Genomic DNA, 15,060 nt, shown 5'->3' with positions numbered 1-15,060 from the left:
AGTGAATTTCATAAAAATCCAAATAGTGAAACATTAAAAAAGTTATCATTTTTAGATAAAACTATAATAAATATATTTAAATGTCACCAAATAATTGATTAAAACACACTGTTTTTCAATGAAGGTCTACAGTAGCCTCAACAGAACTCTGTAGGGTAGCACCATGGTGTTGCCGGAGGACAGCTAGCTTCTGTCCTCCTCTGGGTACAATTAATTTAATATAAAACCTAGGAGGCTCATGTTTCTCACCCGCTTACATAGACTTACACAGTAATTATGACAACTTCCAGAAGACGTCCTCCAACCTATCAGAGCTCTTGCAGCATGAACTGACATGTTGTCCACTCAATCAAAGTATCAGAGAATGAATCTAGTACTGAAAGCATAAGCTACAGCTAGCTAGCACTGCAGTGCATAACATGTGGTGAGTAGTTGACTCAAAGAGAGAGAAAGACAATAGTTGAACAGTTTTGAACAAAATTATTTTTTTCTAAATTAAGGAGAAGCGAGAGAGAGAGAGAGAGAGAGAGAGAGAGAGAGAGAGAGAGAGAGAGAGAGAGAGAGAGAGAGAGAGAGAGAGAGAGAGAGAGAGAGAGAGAGAGAGAGAGTTGTATTTTATTTTACTTTCACTTGCAGCTAGCTAGTTTGGCCTACTCAAACACCCGACTCAAACAGAGAGGGATGTTATGTTAACTAGCTGGCTATGGCTATCCAACACTGGAACTCTTCCAAGTCAAGGTAAACTTTTGGTTTTATTAATTTATTGCCACCGGGGCCCGCCGGTGTAACCGCTAAACTGCTTTCTGACTGTACACTGTACTGCATAATTGTAGCGAGTTTACTAATGCATTAGTTCTAGTAGTCTAGTTGACTATGACGTGACAATGATGTAGGCTGTGTGTAGCCGTTAGCAGTCATGATATGAAGGTTTGGCTTGGAAAGGTTTTTTTCCCTGGTCACAGACAGCTGATGTGTTGTGCACTGAAATCCACAAGCGAACAGAAAAGGTGAGAGGAGGAGATAGTTGCGAGAAGGAATTATATATTCAACGAGCAAAGTGATCATGCTGTTTTTATGTGGCTGTATGGAAGTGAACTGTTTGCGTGTGATCAGGGGTGCATTCATTCCTCCGATTCTGTTGAAAAAACGTTTCTTAAACGGAAGCAAACGGAACAAAACCGGGATAAATATACCTGAAGTTGTCCAATAGAAGCTCTCATTTGCAACTGTTGGACTAATGATTGCACCCTAGATCAGCTAGATGCAGGCAAGTGTGTGCAAGGCGGTATTGAATGTGTCACTGTCTGTCACTTTGATTACTCAAAATTATCTCGATCTGTGCATCTACGTTGTAAACTTTCATTCATAGGCTAGGTTGAAGCAACCTCATGATGGGTACAGGGAAAAATTTAGGATAATGTAGTAGCCTAAACCTATCGATGTAACATTGAGCTGGGTGAATAGAATATGAATGACAGTCATTCAATATGCTGTAATAGAAATAAGGCCATACTGATTACAAAAATTATAATCCTCCCTCATGTTAAACGGCACCGACCGCCACTGACGTGCGTGTGTGTGTATGTGTGGGCAAGCATGCGTGCGTGTGTGTACGTGTGTTCATGACACAAAACTATACAAAAGTATATAAACCAATATCACACCTTTCCCATTTCGACATGCCTTACATTATGTACCAGTCCCATTCTACAGCGTTGAATAAAGAAAGATTAAACAAAAACACTATATAAATCCAAATCATCCAAACTCTTTCCTCCTCCTTTCCTCCCCAGCGGAGAGAGCGGAGCGGGAAAGACAGAGAGCACCAAGCTGATCCTGAGGTTCCTGTCGGCTATGAGTGAGCACTCCCTGGAGCTCTCCTCAACAGACAGGACGTCCCACGTGGAGGAGGACCTCCTGGAGAGCAGGTACGCCCCCCTGGGTGTAACCACTAGTGTTATTTTGGAGAGGTTGTGTTTACATAGCTAAGGACTTGTGAAGAGTACATTTAAGGGCCAGCCACGCTGCCCTGTTCTGAGCCAAATGCAATTTTGTCCCTCTTTTGGCACCTGACCACACGACTGAACAGTAGTCCAGGTGCGACAAAACTAGGGCCTGTAGGACCTGCCTTGTTGACAATGGTGTCCAGAAGGCAGAGCTGCACTTTATTATGGACAGACTTCGCACCATCTTAGCAACTGTTGTATCAACATGTTTTGACCATGACAGTGTAATATTATATTGGCTCGATATGAATTATTGGACAGCACCTGCCAACTTTATGTACAGATTGTAAAACATTTCCAGTTGTTTACTTTTTGGAAAGAGAGTAGTTTGCAAACCTTATCTAGTTTCAGGTGCATGGAGTATGAAAAAGAAACTCCAGCTTGCTGCCAATATTCTTACTTTAACAATCTATCTCTTTCTGTCTCTCTCTCTCTCTCTCTCTCTCTCTCTCTCTCTCTCTCTCTCTCTCTCTCTCTTTCTCTCTCTCTACTCCTTTAGCCCAATCATGGAAGCCTTCGGCAACGCCAAGACCGTCTACAACAACAACTCTAGCCGCTTTGGGAAGTTTGTTCAACTGCACTTCTGTCAGAAGGGCAACATCCAAGGCGGTAAAATCGTGGACTGTATCCTTTACTACGCTATTAATGCCCATAGTGTGGACGGAATTATGTTTTCTACACATCCTGTCCAAGTTCCTATAGGAAATGCTCCAAACTGCTGCCAAGCACTCTTCAGTGAAAGGTTTAGGTGATGTGTGGGTTTAGTGTGCAGTGTCGCTGTTCTAGTTTCAGATGTATGACGATCTCTGTTCTGGTGTGTTAGAGAATGGGACAATCAATGACTAGGTGTAGAGATAGAAACCTGCTTTCTCTCTCTCTCTGTCTCTATTTTTCCTCCTCTTTATTCACCCACTTTGACGTGTCACTCTCCCTCTCTCCTTTCTGTCTTTCTCTCTCCGTTATCTTCCCCTCTTCTTTCTCTCTTTCTAAAAACCAGATAATTGTTTTACATGAACCTCAATGTGGAGCATCCAACTTTCTCAAGGTAATATGTGCCTTAACTGCCACCTTTCTGCGCAAAGACCTCCTAGAGAAGGTAAAGATTCTCTCTCTCTGTCTCTTTCTCTCTCTCTGTTGCTCTCTCTCTCAATCTTTCCCTCCCCTCTATCCCCTCTCTCTCTCCCTCTGTCTTTCTCTGGCTGTCGGTCGGTCGGTCTCTCTCTCCCTCCCTCCCACCTCTCTACAATGTAATTGTGTTGCAATGTGTTGGAGGTGTGCGGTGATGGTTGTGTCCTCTGCCCTATCAGAATCGAGTTGTTAGGCAGAATCCAGGGGAAAGGAACTACCACATCTTCTATGCACTGCTGGCTGGAACCAATGCAGAACAGAGGGGTGAGTAACAATATGATACATGGGGCAAACCAAAACATAACAGAAGGGTGTAGCTATCTCATAGTTTATTTTCTACATGGGGCAAAAAGGCCCCCAAAGCAAGATCCAAGCCCACTTTAGCATCGAAACTGAACATTGAAACCAATAATAGCCAAACTCTATAAGATCTGGTGGCCCGTCTCGCCTAAATCAAATCTAAAAATCTAATAACATTTAATTTGTCACATGCTTCGTAAACAACCAGTGTAGACTCACAAGTAAATACTTACTTATGGGTCTTTTTCCAACAATGCAGAGTTAAAGATTATTAAATTATTAAATAAAATAAAATAAAAATGAAATAGTGACACGAGGAATAAATACACAGTGAATAACAATAACAAGTAAAAATAACATGGCTATATAAGGGGTAGTGTGAAATTGTGTGTGGCGTGTGTGTGTGTGTGTGTGTGTGTGTGTGTGTGTGTGTGTGTGTGTGTGTGTGGAGTCCAGTGTGTGTGCATAGTCAGTGCAAGAGAGCAAGAGAGTTAGTGCAAAAAAAGGGTCAATGCAGGTAGTCCGAGTAGCCATTTAATTAGCTTAGCAGTCTTATGGCTTGGAAGTAGAAGCTGGGTCCTGTTGGTTCCAGACTTGGTGCACTGGTACTGCTTGCCGTGCGGTAGCAGAGAGAACAGTCTATGGCTTGGGTGGCTGGAGTCTTTGAAAATGTTTTGGGCCTTCCTCTGACACCGCCTGGTATAGAGGTCCTGGATGGCAGGGAGCTCGACCCCAGTGATGTACTGGGCCGTACTCACCACCCTCTGTAGCGCCTTGCGGTCGGGTGCCTTGCAGTTTTCGTAGCAAGCGGTGATGCAGCCAGTCAAGATGCTCTCAATGGTGCAGCTGTAGAACTTTTGAGGATCTGAGGGCCCATGCGAAATCTTTTCAGCGTCCTGAGGGGGAAGAGGCACTGTAGTGTCCTCTTCACAACTGTGTGGGTGTGGGAGGACCATGTTAATTCCTTAGTGATGTGGACACCGAGGAATTGAAGCTCTCAATCCCGCTCCACTACAGCCCCATCAATGTGGATGGGGCGTGCTCGCCCCTCCGTTTCCTGTAGTCCACGATCAGCTCCTTTGTCTTGCTGATGTTGAGGGAGAGGTTGTTATTCTGGCACCACACTACCAGGTCTCTGACCTCCTCCCTATCGGTTGCCTCATCGTCGTCAATGATCTACCACTGTCGTGTTGTCAGCAAACTTGACGATGGTGTTGGGGTCGTGCGCGGCCACGCAGTCATGTGTGAACATGGAGTACAGGAGGGGACTAAGCACACACCTCTGAGGGGGCCCCCATGTTGATGGTCAGCTTGGCGAATGAGTTGTTGCCTACCCTCACTACCTGGGGGCGGCCGTTGGGAAGTCCAGGATCCAGTTGCAGAGGCAGGTGTTCAGTCCCAGGTTCCTGAGCTTGGTGATGAGCTTGGAGGGGACTATTGTGTTGAATGCTGAGCTGTAGTCAATGAACAGCATTCTTACATAGGTATTTACAGTTGAAGTCGGAAGTTTACATACACCTTAGCCAAATACATTTAAACTCAGTTTTTCACAATTCCTGACATTTAATCCTAGTAAAAATTCCCTGTCTTAGGTCAGTTAGGATCACCACTTTATTTTAAGAATGTGAACTTTCAGAATAATAGTAGAGAGAATGATTTATTTCAGCTTTTATTTCTTTCATCACATTCCCAGTGGGTCAGAAGTTTACATACACTCAATTAGTATTTGGTAGCATTGCCTTTAAATTGTTTGACTTGGGTCAAACGTTTCGGGTAGACTTCCACAAGCTTCCCACAATAAGTTGGGTGAATTTTGGCCCATTCCTCCTGACAGAGCTGGTGTAACTGAGTCAGGTTTGTAGGCCTCCTTGCTCGCACACATTTTTTCAGTTCTGCCCACAAAACTCTGGAAGGATGCTTGGGGTCATTGTCCATTTGGAAGACCCATTTGCGACCAAGCTTTAACTTCCTGACTGATGTCTTGAGCTGTTGCTTCAATATATCCACATAATTTTCCTTCCTCATGATGCCATCTATTTTGTGAAGTGCACCAGTCCCTCCTGCAGCAAAGCACCCCCACGGCATGATGCTGCCACCCCTGTGCTTCACGGTTGGGATGGTGTTCTTCGGCTTGCAAGTCCCCCCTTTTTCCTCTAAACACAACAATGGTCATTATGGCCAAACAGTTCTATTTTTGTTTCAACAGACCAGAGGACATTTCTCCAAAAAGTACGATGTTTGTCCCCATGTGCAGTTGCAAACCGTAGTCTGTCTTTTTTATGGCGTTTCATGGCTATAGATGTAGATATAATGTGTTTTCCTATATAATGTTAGGAGAAACACTGGGTTATAAAACAATGATATCAATTACACTTTTAACCCATTATTGAGTCTTTCTTTTTTCCATGACAGAGGCCTTCAGTTTTTCCCAACCAGAGAACTACTACTACCTAAAGCAATCTGGCTGTGTGGCAGACAAGTCAATCAACGACAAAGACACTTTTCAGGATGTACTGGTAAGGCCCTCCCATCTCTATCAATGGTTTATTGTTGATGATACAGTTCAGGCCCTTCAAAAGTTACTTTTCAAAATGCCTTGCTGCAGCAAGCTGTACATATTTTACGGAACATTTGTGGGGTGATGCCAAGCACCAAGTTTATTAGCAATCATCTAACAATAACCCATGAATTAAATACATTTCTGAAATATGCCCATGACGATGACATCCCCTTTGAAGCAAATGTTTTTATTTTTTTGCTAATATACCTTATTTTTTTGTTTGTACACTTTTTATTGCCCAGAACTGTTGTACACATTGACATTACTGGAACTACAATTTGAAAATGTCGGTGAAGGACTGAGCAGGCCTTGGTCAGTCATGTATTGCCACAGGGTCTACTGTCACATTGTATAATGATAGGAAGACGGGCGCAGGAATACGTATTAGGGGGTTTATTTCTCCACCCAACACCAGGTACGTCATAACAAACGACGGGGACGAATCCCAAAACAAACACGTATGTACAGTGGGGGAAAAAAGTATTTAGTCAGCCACCAATTGTGCAAGTTCTCCCACTTAAAAAGATGAGAGAGGCCTGTAATTTTCATCATAGGTACACGTCAACTATGACAGACAAAATGAGATTTTTTATCTCCAGAAAATCACATTGTAGGATTTTTTATGAATTTATTTGCAAATTATGGTGGAAAATAAGGATTTGGTCAATAACAAAAGTTTCTCAATACTTTGTTGGCAATGACACAGGTCAAACGTTTTCTGTAAGTCTTCACAAGGTTTTCACACACTGTTGCTGGTATTTTGGCCCATTCCTCCATGCAGATCTCCTCTAGAGCAGTGATGTTTTGGGGCTGTCGCTGGGCAACACGGACTTTCAACTCCCTCCAAAGATTTTCTATGGGGTTGAGATCTGGAGACTGGCTAGGCCACTCCAGGACCTTGAAATGCTTTTTACAAAGCCACTCCTTCGTTGCCCGGGCGGTGTGTTTGGGATCATTGTCATGCTGAAAGACCCAGCCACGTTTCATCTTCAATGCCCTTGCTGATGGAAGGAGGTTTTCACTCAAAATCTCATGATACATGGCCCCATTCATTCTTTCCTTTACACGGATCAGTCGTCCTGGTCCCTTTGCAGAAAACCAGCCCCAAAGCATGATGTTTCCACCCCCATGCTTCACAGTAGGTATGGTGTTCTTTGGATGCAACTCAGCATTCTTTGTCCTCCAAACACGACGAGTTGAGTTTTTACCAAAAAGTTCTATTTTGGTTTCATCTGACCATATGACATTCTCCCATTCCTCTTCTGGATCATCCAAATGCACTCTAGCAAACTTCAGACGGGCCTGGACATGTACTGGCTTAAGCAGGGGGACACGTCTGGCACTGAAGGATTTGAGTCCCTGGCGGCGTAGTGTGTTACTGATGGTAAGCTTTGTTACTTTGGTCCCAGCTCTCTGCAGGTCATTCACTAGGTCCCCCCGTGTGGTTCTGGGATTTTTGCTCACCGTTCTTGTGATCATTTTGACCCCACGGGGTGAGATCTTGCGTGGAGCCCCAGATCGAGGGAGATTATCAGTGGTCTTGTATGTCTTCCATTTCCTAATAATTGCTCCCACAGTTGATTTCTTAAAACCAAGCTGCTTACCTATTGCAGATTCAGTCTTCCCAGCCTGGTGCAGGTCTACAATTGTGTTTCTGGTGTCCTTTGACAGCTCTTTGGTCTTGGCCATAGTGGAGTTTGGAGTGTGACTGTTTGAGGTTGTGGACAGGTGTCTTTTATACTGATAACAAGTTCAAACAGGTGCCATTAATACAGGTAACGAGTGGAGGACAGAGGAGCCTCTTAAAGAAGAAGTTACAGGTCTGTGAGAGCCAGAAATCTTGCTTGTTTGTAGGTGACCAAATACTTATTTTCCACCATAATTTGCAAATAAATTCATTAAAAATCCTGCATTGTGATTTTGTGGATTTTCTTTTCTCAATTTGTCTGTCATAGTTGACGTGTACCTATGATGAAAATTACAGGCCTCTCTCATCTTTTTAAGTGGGAGAACTTGCACAATTGGTGGCTGACTAAATACTTTTTTCCCCCACTGTATATATATACATACACAGGACGAGACCTGTAATACCAAGAGCACAATACACGATACTCACGAGACCAACGGACATGGGACATAATCGACAAGGACAATGGGGAACAGAGGACACATATATACACATACTAATGTGGGAACCAGGTGTGCGTAATGAGACAACACAATCAGAGGTTGGTGGTAATGATCCATGTCAATGACACCTAGAAGGCTGGTGATGTAGACCTCCGAATATGGTGAACGAAATGAGCGAGACAATATCGGCCTCGGGGACGACCATAGGGACGCGGTGCGGATCGGTCAGGGCGCCGACTGTGAAAAGCCCTGGTCAGTGAAGTGTCCAGGATGTCCACCGCAGGAACAAAACACTGCTCCTCTGGGCCGTACCCCTCCCAGTCAATGAGGTACTGGAGATTCCCCGCCCGACACCTCGAATCCAGGACTTCACGGACCGAGTATGCCAGACCTCCCTCGATTTCCAGAGGAGGAGGCGGGGCGTCACTGGGTCCAGCCTCAGTGAGACACATGAAAAGTCAGGTTAATGCAGTAGTCAACAGGGAGTTGCAAACGGGACGTTACCTCAGTAATTCTCCTCAGGACTTTAAACGGCCCCACAAACTGTGGGCTCAGCTTCCAGCAGGGCAGGCGGAGGGACAGGTTCCAGTTGGAGAGCCAGACCCGGTCGCCTGGAGAGAAAACAGGAGCCTCACTGCGGTGGCGGTCGGCCTGTTCCTTGTGACGACGCACGGCCTGCTGGAGATGATTGTGCGCAGCATTCCAGATCTCCTCAGCGTGCCGAAACCACTCGGCCACCACAGTGGCCTCGGTGTGGCTCGGATGCCAAGGTGCCTGGGCCGGCTGATACCCCAACACGCACTGGAAAGGAGTGAGGTTAGTGGAGGAGTGGCGGAGGGATTCTGCACATACTCAACCCAAGGTAGAAAATCCGCCCACTTCCCCTGGCCGGTCATGACAGTAACACCTCAGGAACCTGCCCACCTCCTGATTGACCCTCTCCACCTGCCCATTAGCTTGAGGACGGTACCCGGAGGTGAGACTGACCGGGACCCCCAGGCGTTCCAAGAACACCTTCCATACGCGTGAGGTGAACTGAGGGCCACGATCTGACACAATGTCCTCCGGGATCCCATAGTACCGGAAGACGTGCGTAAAAAGAGCCTCCGCAGTTTGCATCGCCGACGGGAGCCCAGGCAGAGAAAGGAGGCGACAAGCTTTGGAAAACCGGTTCACAACGACGAGAACGGTGGTGTTCCCCTGGGAGGGGGGAAGGTCAGTAACAAAGTCCACAGAGAGGTGAGACAAGGGTCATTGTGGAACCGGCAGGAGAAGGAGCTTATATAAACCGCTACGTCCCATCCCAGCATGTCCCGAAACACTTCGTTAATAAAGGCCTGGAAGACTGAAGGAGCATTAGACAGGCCAAAAGGCATTACGAGATGCAAGGCTGCTTTCCATTCGTCGCCTGCACGAATGCACACCAGATTGTAGGCGCTCCTCAAGTCCAGTTTCGTGAAGTACTGCGCCCCGTGCATTTGTTCGATGATGGTTAGGATGAGGGGTAAAGGATAGCTGAAGATAATGGTGGCTTTATTCAGTGTTCAATAATCAATGCAGGGGTGCAGTCCCCCATCTTTCTTCTGAACAAAAAATGAACTTGAGGAGGCTGGTGACGTAGAGGGGCGGATAAAGCCCTGCTGGAGGCTCTCCTGTACGTAGGTCTCCATGGCCTCGGTCTCCGCACAGGAGAGGGGATAGACGTGTCCTCTCGGAAGGGCTGCGTCAAACAGCAGGTCAATGGCACAGTCCCAGGGGCAATGAGGAGGCAGGTGTGTAGCCTGGGTCTTAGAGAGAACCCAGTGCAGATCCTGGTATTCCTCCGGTAAATCCACTTGAGTGGCATGGTCCGGACATTCCACCTTAGTGGCGTTGACAGACACCGCGAGACACCTCCCCTGACACTCCTGCGACCAACCCAGCTCCTATCAGACCAGGAAATAACAGGGTTATACCAACTCAACCAGGGGAGACCTAAAACAACGGGGTGCATGGGGGTGTCTATAATCAAAAAGGTGATCTGTTCTAAATGAGTGTCATGGGTCAGCAGAGAAACGGGAACAGTGATGTGATGTACGAGCCCAGTCCCTACTGGACGATTATCCAGGGCACGAACCGGAATGGGAACCAAAGGAATGCGTAATACAGTGGCCAGTGCGCTATCTAAAAGATTGCTGGCAGCTCCGGAATCAATCAGAGCTAACTGGAATGAAGGGCTAGGGTATTCAGGGAATTGAATGGGAAAAACACACTGGTTGAGCTGACAGAAAAGGAGAGGAGGTCTTGCATCCTATCTCGGTTGGAGCAAGGGAATTCCCTGGCTTGTCACCTCCTCGCCTATTAGTGGATAGAGGGCAGGTTGGGGAGGAATGACCCCTTTCTCCACAATAGGAGCAGAGGCCCAGATTCCTCCCTCTCCTACGCTCTGCCTCGGTCAAACGTGCAGAGCCCACTTCCATCGGCTCTGACCACGGAGCAGGTGTAGCCATGGGCTACGGATTCTGTGCAGGTTTTCGTCAGGACCGCAGGAGGTTGTCCAACCGGATCGCCATGCTGATGAGCTGGTCGAGTGACAGGTTGTCATCACGGCAAGCTAACTCCATCTGTACCTCCTCCAGCAGTCCGCTGCGGAGACAGCCTCGACGTAGCGAGTGAGGTACAGGTCGCATTGCAGAAGGAATCCCTTGCATCTCGCTGGCGCGCCGTCAAAGCGTTCCGGGAGGGACAGGAGTATTCCACTGACCGGCTCAGATGGGCCGGAGGCAGGTAGTGGTTGTGTGGGGACTGGTGCCGGAACCGGTGCTGGAGACTGGAGGAACTGCACATTCCCCTCCAAACGCAGGATGGTTGCCAACACGCTGTCCATGGCGCTGCCGAGTCTGGAAAAACAGACCTTGTGATGCTAGACTGTCTCTACGATGGTCGCCAGCTTGGCCTTTCCCGCTGTCTCCATTTGGAGGTTGATTATTCTGTCACGTTGTATAATGATAGGAAGACGGGCGCAGGAATACGTATTAGGGGTTTTATCACCCAACACCATGTACGTCATAACAAACGACGGGTACGAAGCCCAAAACAAACACGTATATATATAACACAGGGCTGTAACCCTAACAAAAGAGCGAGGTGTAAACCTCTAAATACATACACGGACGAGACCCGTAATACCAAGAGCACAATACACGGTACTCACGAGACCAACGGACATGCGACAATAATCGACAAGGACAATGGGGAACAGAGGGCGCATATATACACAAACTAATCAGGGGGAAGGGGAACAGGTGTGCGTAATGAGACAAGACAGTCCGGGGTTGGTGGTAATGATCCATGTCAGTGACGCCTAGAAGGCCGGTGACGTAGACCTCCGGAACTGGTGAACGGAATGAGCAGCAGTACCGGGGGGATCTGTGACATCTACAGCTGCAGCTCATACCATAGAGACACTAAAGCACCAGATTCCACTTATAGTGGTCTGGATTCAACTTTGCTTGGTTTGTACAGGGATATGGTAATGAATTGAATTAAATGGTTTCATGTCTAGACAGATTGAAGATACAGGAAATCTAGGAGATATTGAGTTATTTAATTTGTTTGTTTGTTTTTTCTTGGGGGCACAACCTCCTTTTTTGGCGGCATCAACATTCTGTCCATTTGTGGGGTTTTCCATCCCAGAATGCAATGCGGACCATGCAGTTCACAGAGGAGAATATCCGGGAGATCCTTCGGCTCCTGGCGGGAATTCTTCATGCCGGGAATATCGAGTTCATGACGGCCGGAGGAGCTCAGGTCTCTTCCAAAACAGGTTAATGTCTCTCGTCTCTTCTCTCCTTCCTCTCCTCCTCACGCTCCCCCTTTTCCTTGAGGTACTACCTATGACATGCTACTTTACTTGAGATGCTCCCTATCCTTATCCTAGTCCTGGGTTGTCCAAGTTTAACAACTGCACTGAGATTTGTTGTCCCCTATACCTTAGCGCTAGGGTTACCTTAACCTTTTGCCTCAGCTAAACAATAATATTCTGCCTAGTGAAATGTGATATGTAATGAACACACTCGTATATCAACCTCAACTGTCATAACAAGATTGGTGTTTAGAAATAACCTTGATTTAAAGATTGGTGTTTAGAAATAACCTTGATTTAATCACATTATGAAACTAGAGCAGTGGTCACTTTGAAGATCACTTTCGCAGTCAAATAAGATCTCAGACTCAGATAATTTTTAAAAACATGATATAAGAAATATAACATTAGCCCAATAAAAACTTTTCTGTAGGAATGAGGTTTGTGCAGTAGGCCTAATACATTATCACAGCATATTGGCTATATGCCTGGCCTGCCAATATTGTTATTCTCAGACCATATTATATTTAAAAACTCGAGGCACAACTGAGCATAAATTGAAATAATTTGTAAATAATTGCCTTTTTTATTTTACTGGACTGATGGTACCTGCATCTGATGGTCATGGTGCTTTCAAGACAACTGGGAACTCGGAAAAGACACAAGGTCAAATCATGACGTCAGTGATCTTCAGGTCAGAAAGTCGGAGCTCTAGAAAGATTCCTGAGTTTCCGACTTGGAATTCCGAGTTGGATGACCGTTCAAAACTATTTTCCCAGTCGGATCTTGTTTTCTTCAGAGTTCCCAGTTGTCTTGAACACGCTGAAGTCGGAGATTTCCGAGTTCCCAGTTGTTTTGAACATGGCATTAGTCTCAGTGGAGGGAGGGAGAGAGAAGCAGAGGGTCCGCCATTCATGGTCCCAGCTCTCTCCATCCTTTCCTCCCGAGACTGAACAGAGAGAGGGGACCTGGTGGCGAAACTCGAGTTGGACTCATCTGCCTCATGCACACGACGAGCTGCTAAAAATAATACAAATGCAGGGCGATCTATACACTTGCTACTCAGTCATTGCAGCTGCAGCGCCAGTGGAAGTAGGGAGAATCGCGTTTTATGTTTTGCAATAGTGTTGAATACAAACTTAGAATTCACTCATAAAAACAGCAGCTCTTTGCTGTATTCTTTGACAGTCGCTCTCTGGTCATGGTTTTAAAAGTAATGAAATCTCACGTAGGCTAGTATCAAACTTTGCTGTGGCCGGGGTCATGGAAGCTGTAGGCACGGTGATTTGAGCTATCCGATTGGCCAGCGCAGTAGGCTCACTTGATTTAGCCACAGATCTCCCGGTCCGCCGGGTAGGCGAAGCTTGTTTTTTCAGACAAATTAAATGGTTTAAAATGGGAACACTTTGACTACCCGATGAGCATGGCTTCATTATCAAGTGCACTTACCGCCAACAGCGCAACATGAATAATAATAATAAAAAGGAGTCTTTATCGTTGGCTTTTCTACAGAAATGTTTGGTGATCAACTAGGAATGCCTTGAAGATCGATCAGTTGGTGACCACTGATCTAGAGGGTCATAGACTGACATGATGACAACACAGCAAAGGAGATATATTGTACAGTACCTATTACACCCCCACCTCCCTTTCTAAAATACCACTGTCTGTGTGTCTGTAGCACTGGGCAGGACAGCGGACCTCCTGGGACTGAACTCAGAACAACTGGCCGAGGTACTGACCCACAAGTCCATGATCCTAAGGGGTGAGGAGATCTGCACGCCGCTCACCGTGGAACAGGTAACCATGATGACAGAGGACACCAGTTGACCCCATTGTTTTACATCAGGTGGTGGCTTCACTCCTTTGCGACACTAGTCCCACGACACACAAATATTTGACCACATGGTCAACACCTGACATTGACGCCTGACTGGGGTTTAGGGCAGATAGATAGACCAGGGGCATGTGTTATGCCAAAGGGAAACATTTAGGGCTGGTGTTTCATAGTCAATGGCGCCTGCCCAACTGTGAGGTTAGCCACCAACTTTGTGAAAAAATACTTTGTTTCAAAGTCAATCATGGCTTATCTCTACCTTGTTTAAATAGGTCCTGCTAGACAAAACAAAGCATTCATTGTCTCTTACTGTTATGGTGCGACCGCTGTTGTTGTTGTCAGCTTTTGAAGGCAGGGTGTGTATTGGCCACTGACCCTGAACCATTTCCCCTTGCGTGACCTAGGTTGTGTTCATTAGGCACTAAACTTAAAACGTTTTAAAAATGTTTGCAAAAGAAAACATGAAATACAGTTTACTCCCTCCCTGTTTCACTTAGTTGTCTTGCATTTGGTGCCTAATGAACCCCAACCCCATCATGTGCCCGTATGTGTCTGATTTCATCTCTAAAGCTGGGAGTGTAGCTGACCAGGCTAATCACATTTGATGCTGATTCAGCAGATATGGTCAGCAGATAAACAGGAGACACAACTCGTGCCAGACTGGATTAATGCAAATTACATTGCCACAAGCAGCACCGCAGATATTGAGATGAGCGAGATGCAAGACTTCGCTCTCACACAGTCACACTCACAGTATCTGTGCATTTGCACGGGTTCGCTGTTTGGTGCCCTGGCCCGTACACATGCACAGATACTGTGTATGTGACTGTGTGAGAGCGAAGTCTTGCATCTCTCTCATCTCAATATCTGCGGTGCTGCTTGTGGCTGTGTCACTTCGCTGAGTCTACCTTTTTGGTCAGGCGGGCGATGGTCTACTTGTGGTAATCCAGTCTGGCTCAAGTTGTGTCTCCTGTTTACCTGCTGACCATATCTGCTGAATCAGCGTCAAAGCCTCACGCTTCAACGCTCTTGGCGGAAATGCTGTTTACTTTCTGCATCTACGTCATATCACTGAGTCTACCTTTAATAACTTGGCTTATGTAGGTGATCATATGTAGACTATTTAAACTGGCCTCTATACAGAACCTTTGCCTCTGGGGGTGCTCTTGAGTCAAAAGGGTCCCCTAAATGGACAGAAAGTGTTTCCAGAAATGACTACATTTGACAGAAAGGAGCACACCTCCCTATCCCAAGT

At 46.1% G+C, this 15,060-nt stretch overlaps 1 protein-coding gene across 1 annotated transcript in view; it reads left to right on the top strand.

Annotated features, from left to right (window-relative positions):
- Positions 1-15,060, top strand: part of myo10 (myosin X) — a 305,921-nt gene that overhangs the window by 182,877 nt on the left and 107,984 nt on the right. Inside the window, exons 5-10 of the mRNA XM_084139801.1 lie at positions 1,794-1,928; positions 2,506-2,662; positions 3,314-3,398; positions 5,847-5,950; positions 11,800-11,929; positions 13,650-13,768. Coding sequence (XP_083995927.1) covers positions 1,794-1,928; positions 2,506-2,662; positions 3,314-3,398; positions 5,847-5,950; positions 11,800-11,929; positions 13,650-13,768 — 730 coding nt within the window. The remainder of the gene's footprint in view (positions 1-1,793; positions 1,929-2,505; positions 2,663-3,313; positions 3,399-5,846; positions 5,951-11,799; positions 11,930-13,649; positions 13,769-15,060) is intronic.

Source organism: Coregonus lavaretus, assembly GCF_964263955.1.
Source record: "Coregonus lavaretus genome assembly, chromosome: 23".
NCBI lineage: Eukaryota > Metazoa > Chordata > Actinopteri > Salmoniformes > Salmonidae > Coregonus > Coregonus lavaretus.
The sequence above is the reverse complement of the archived record's forward strand: the minus strand, read 5'-3'. Positions and strand labels throughout refer to the sequence as shown.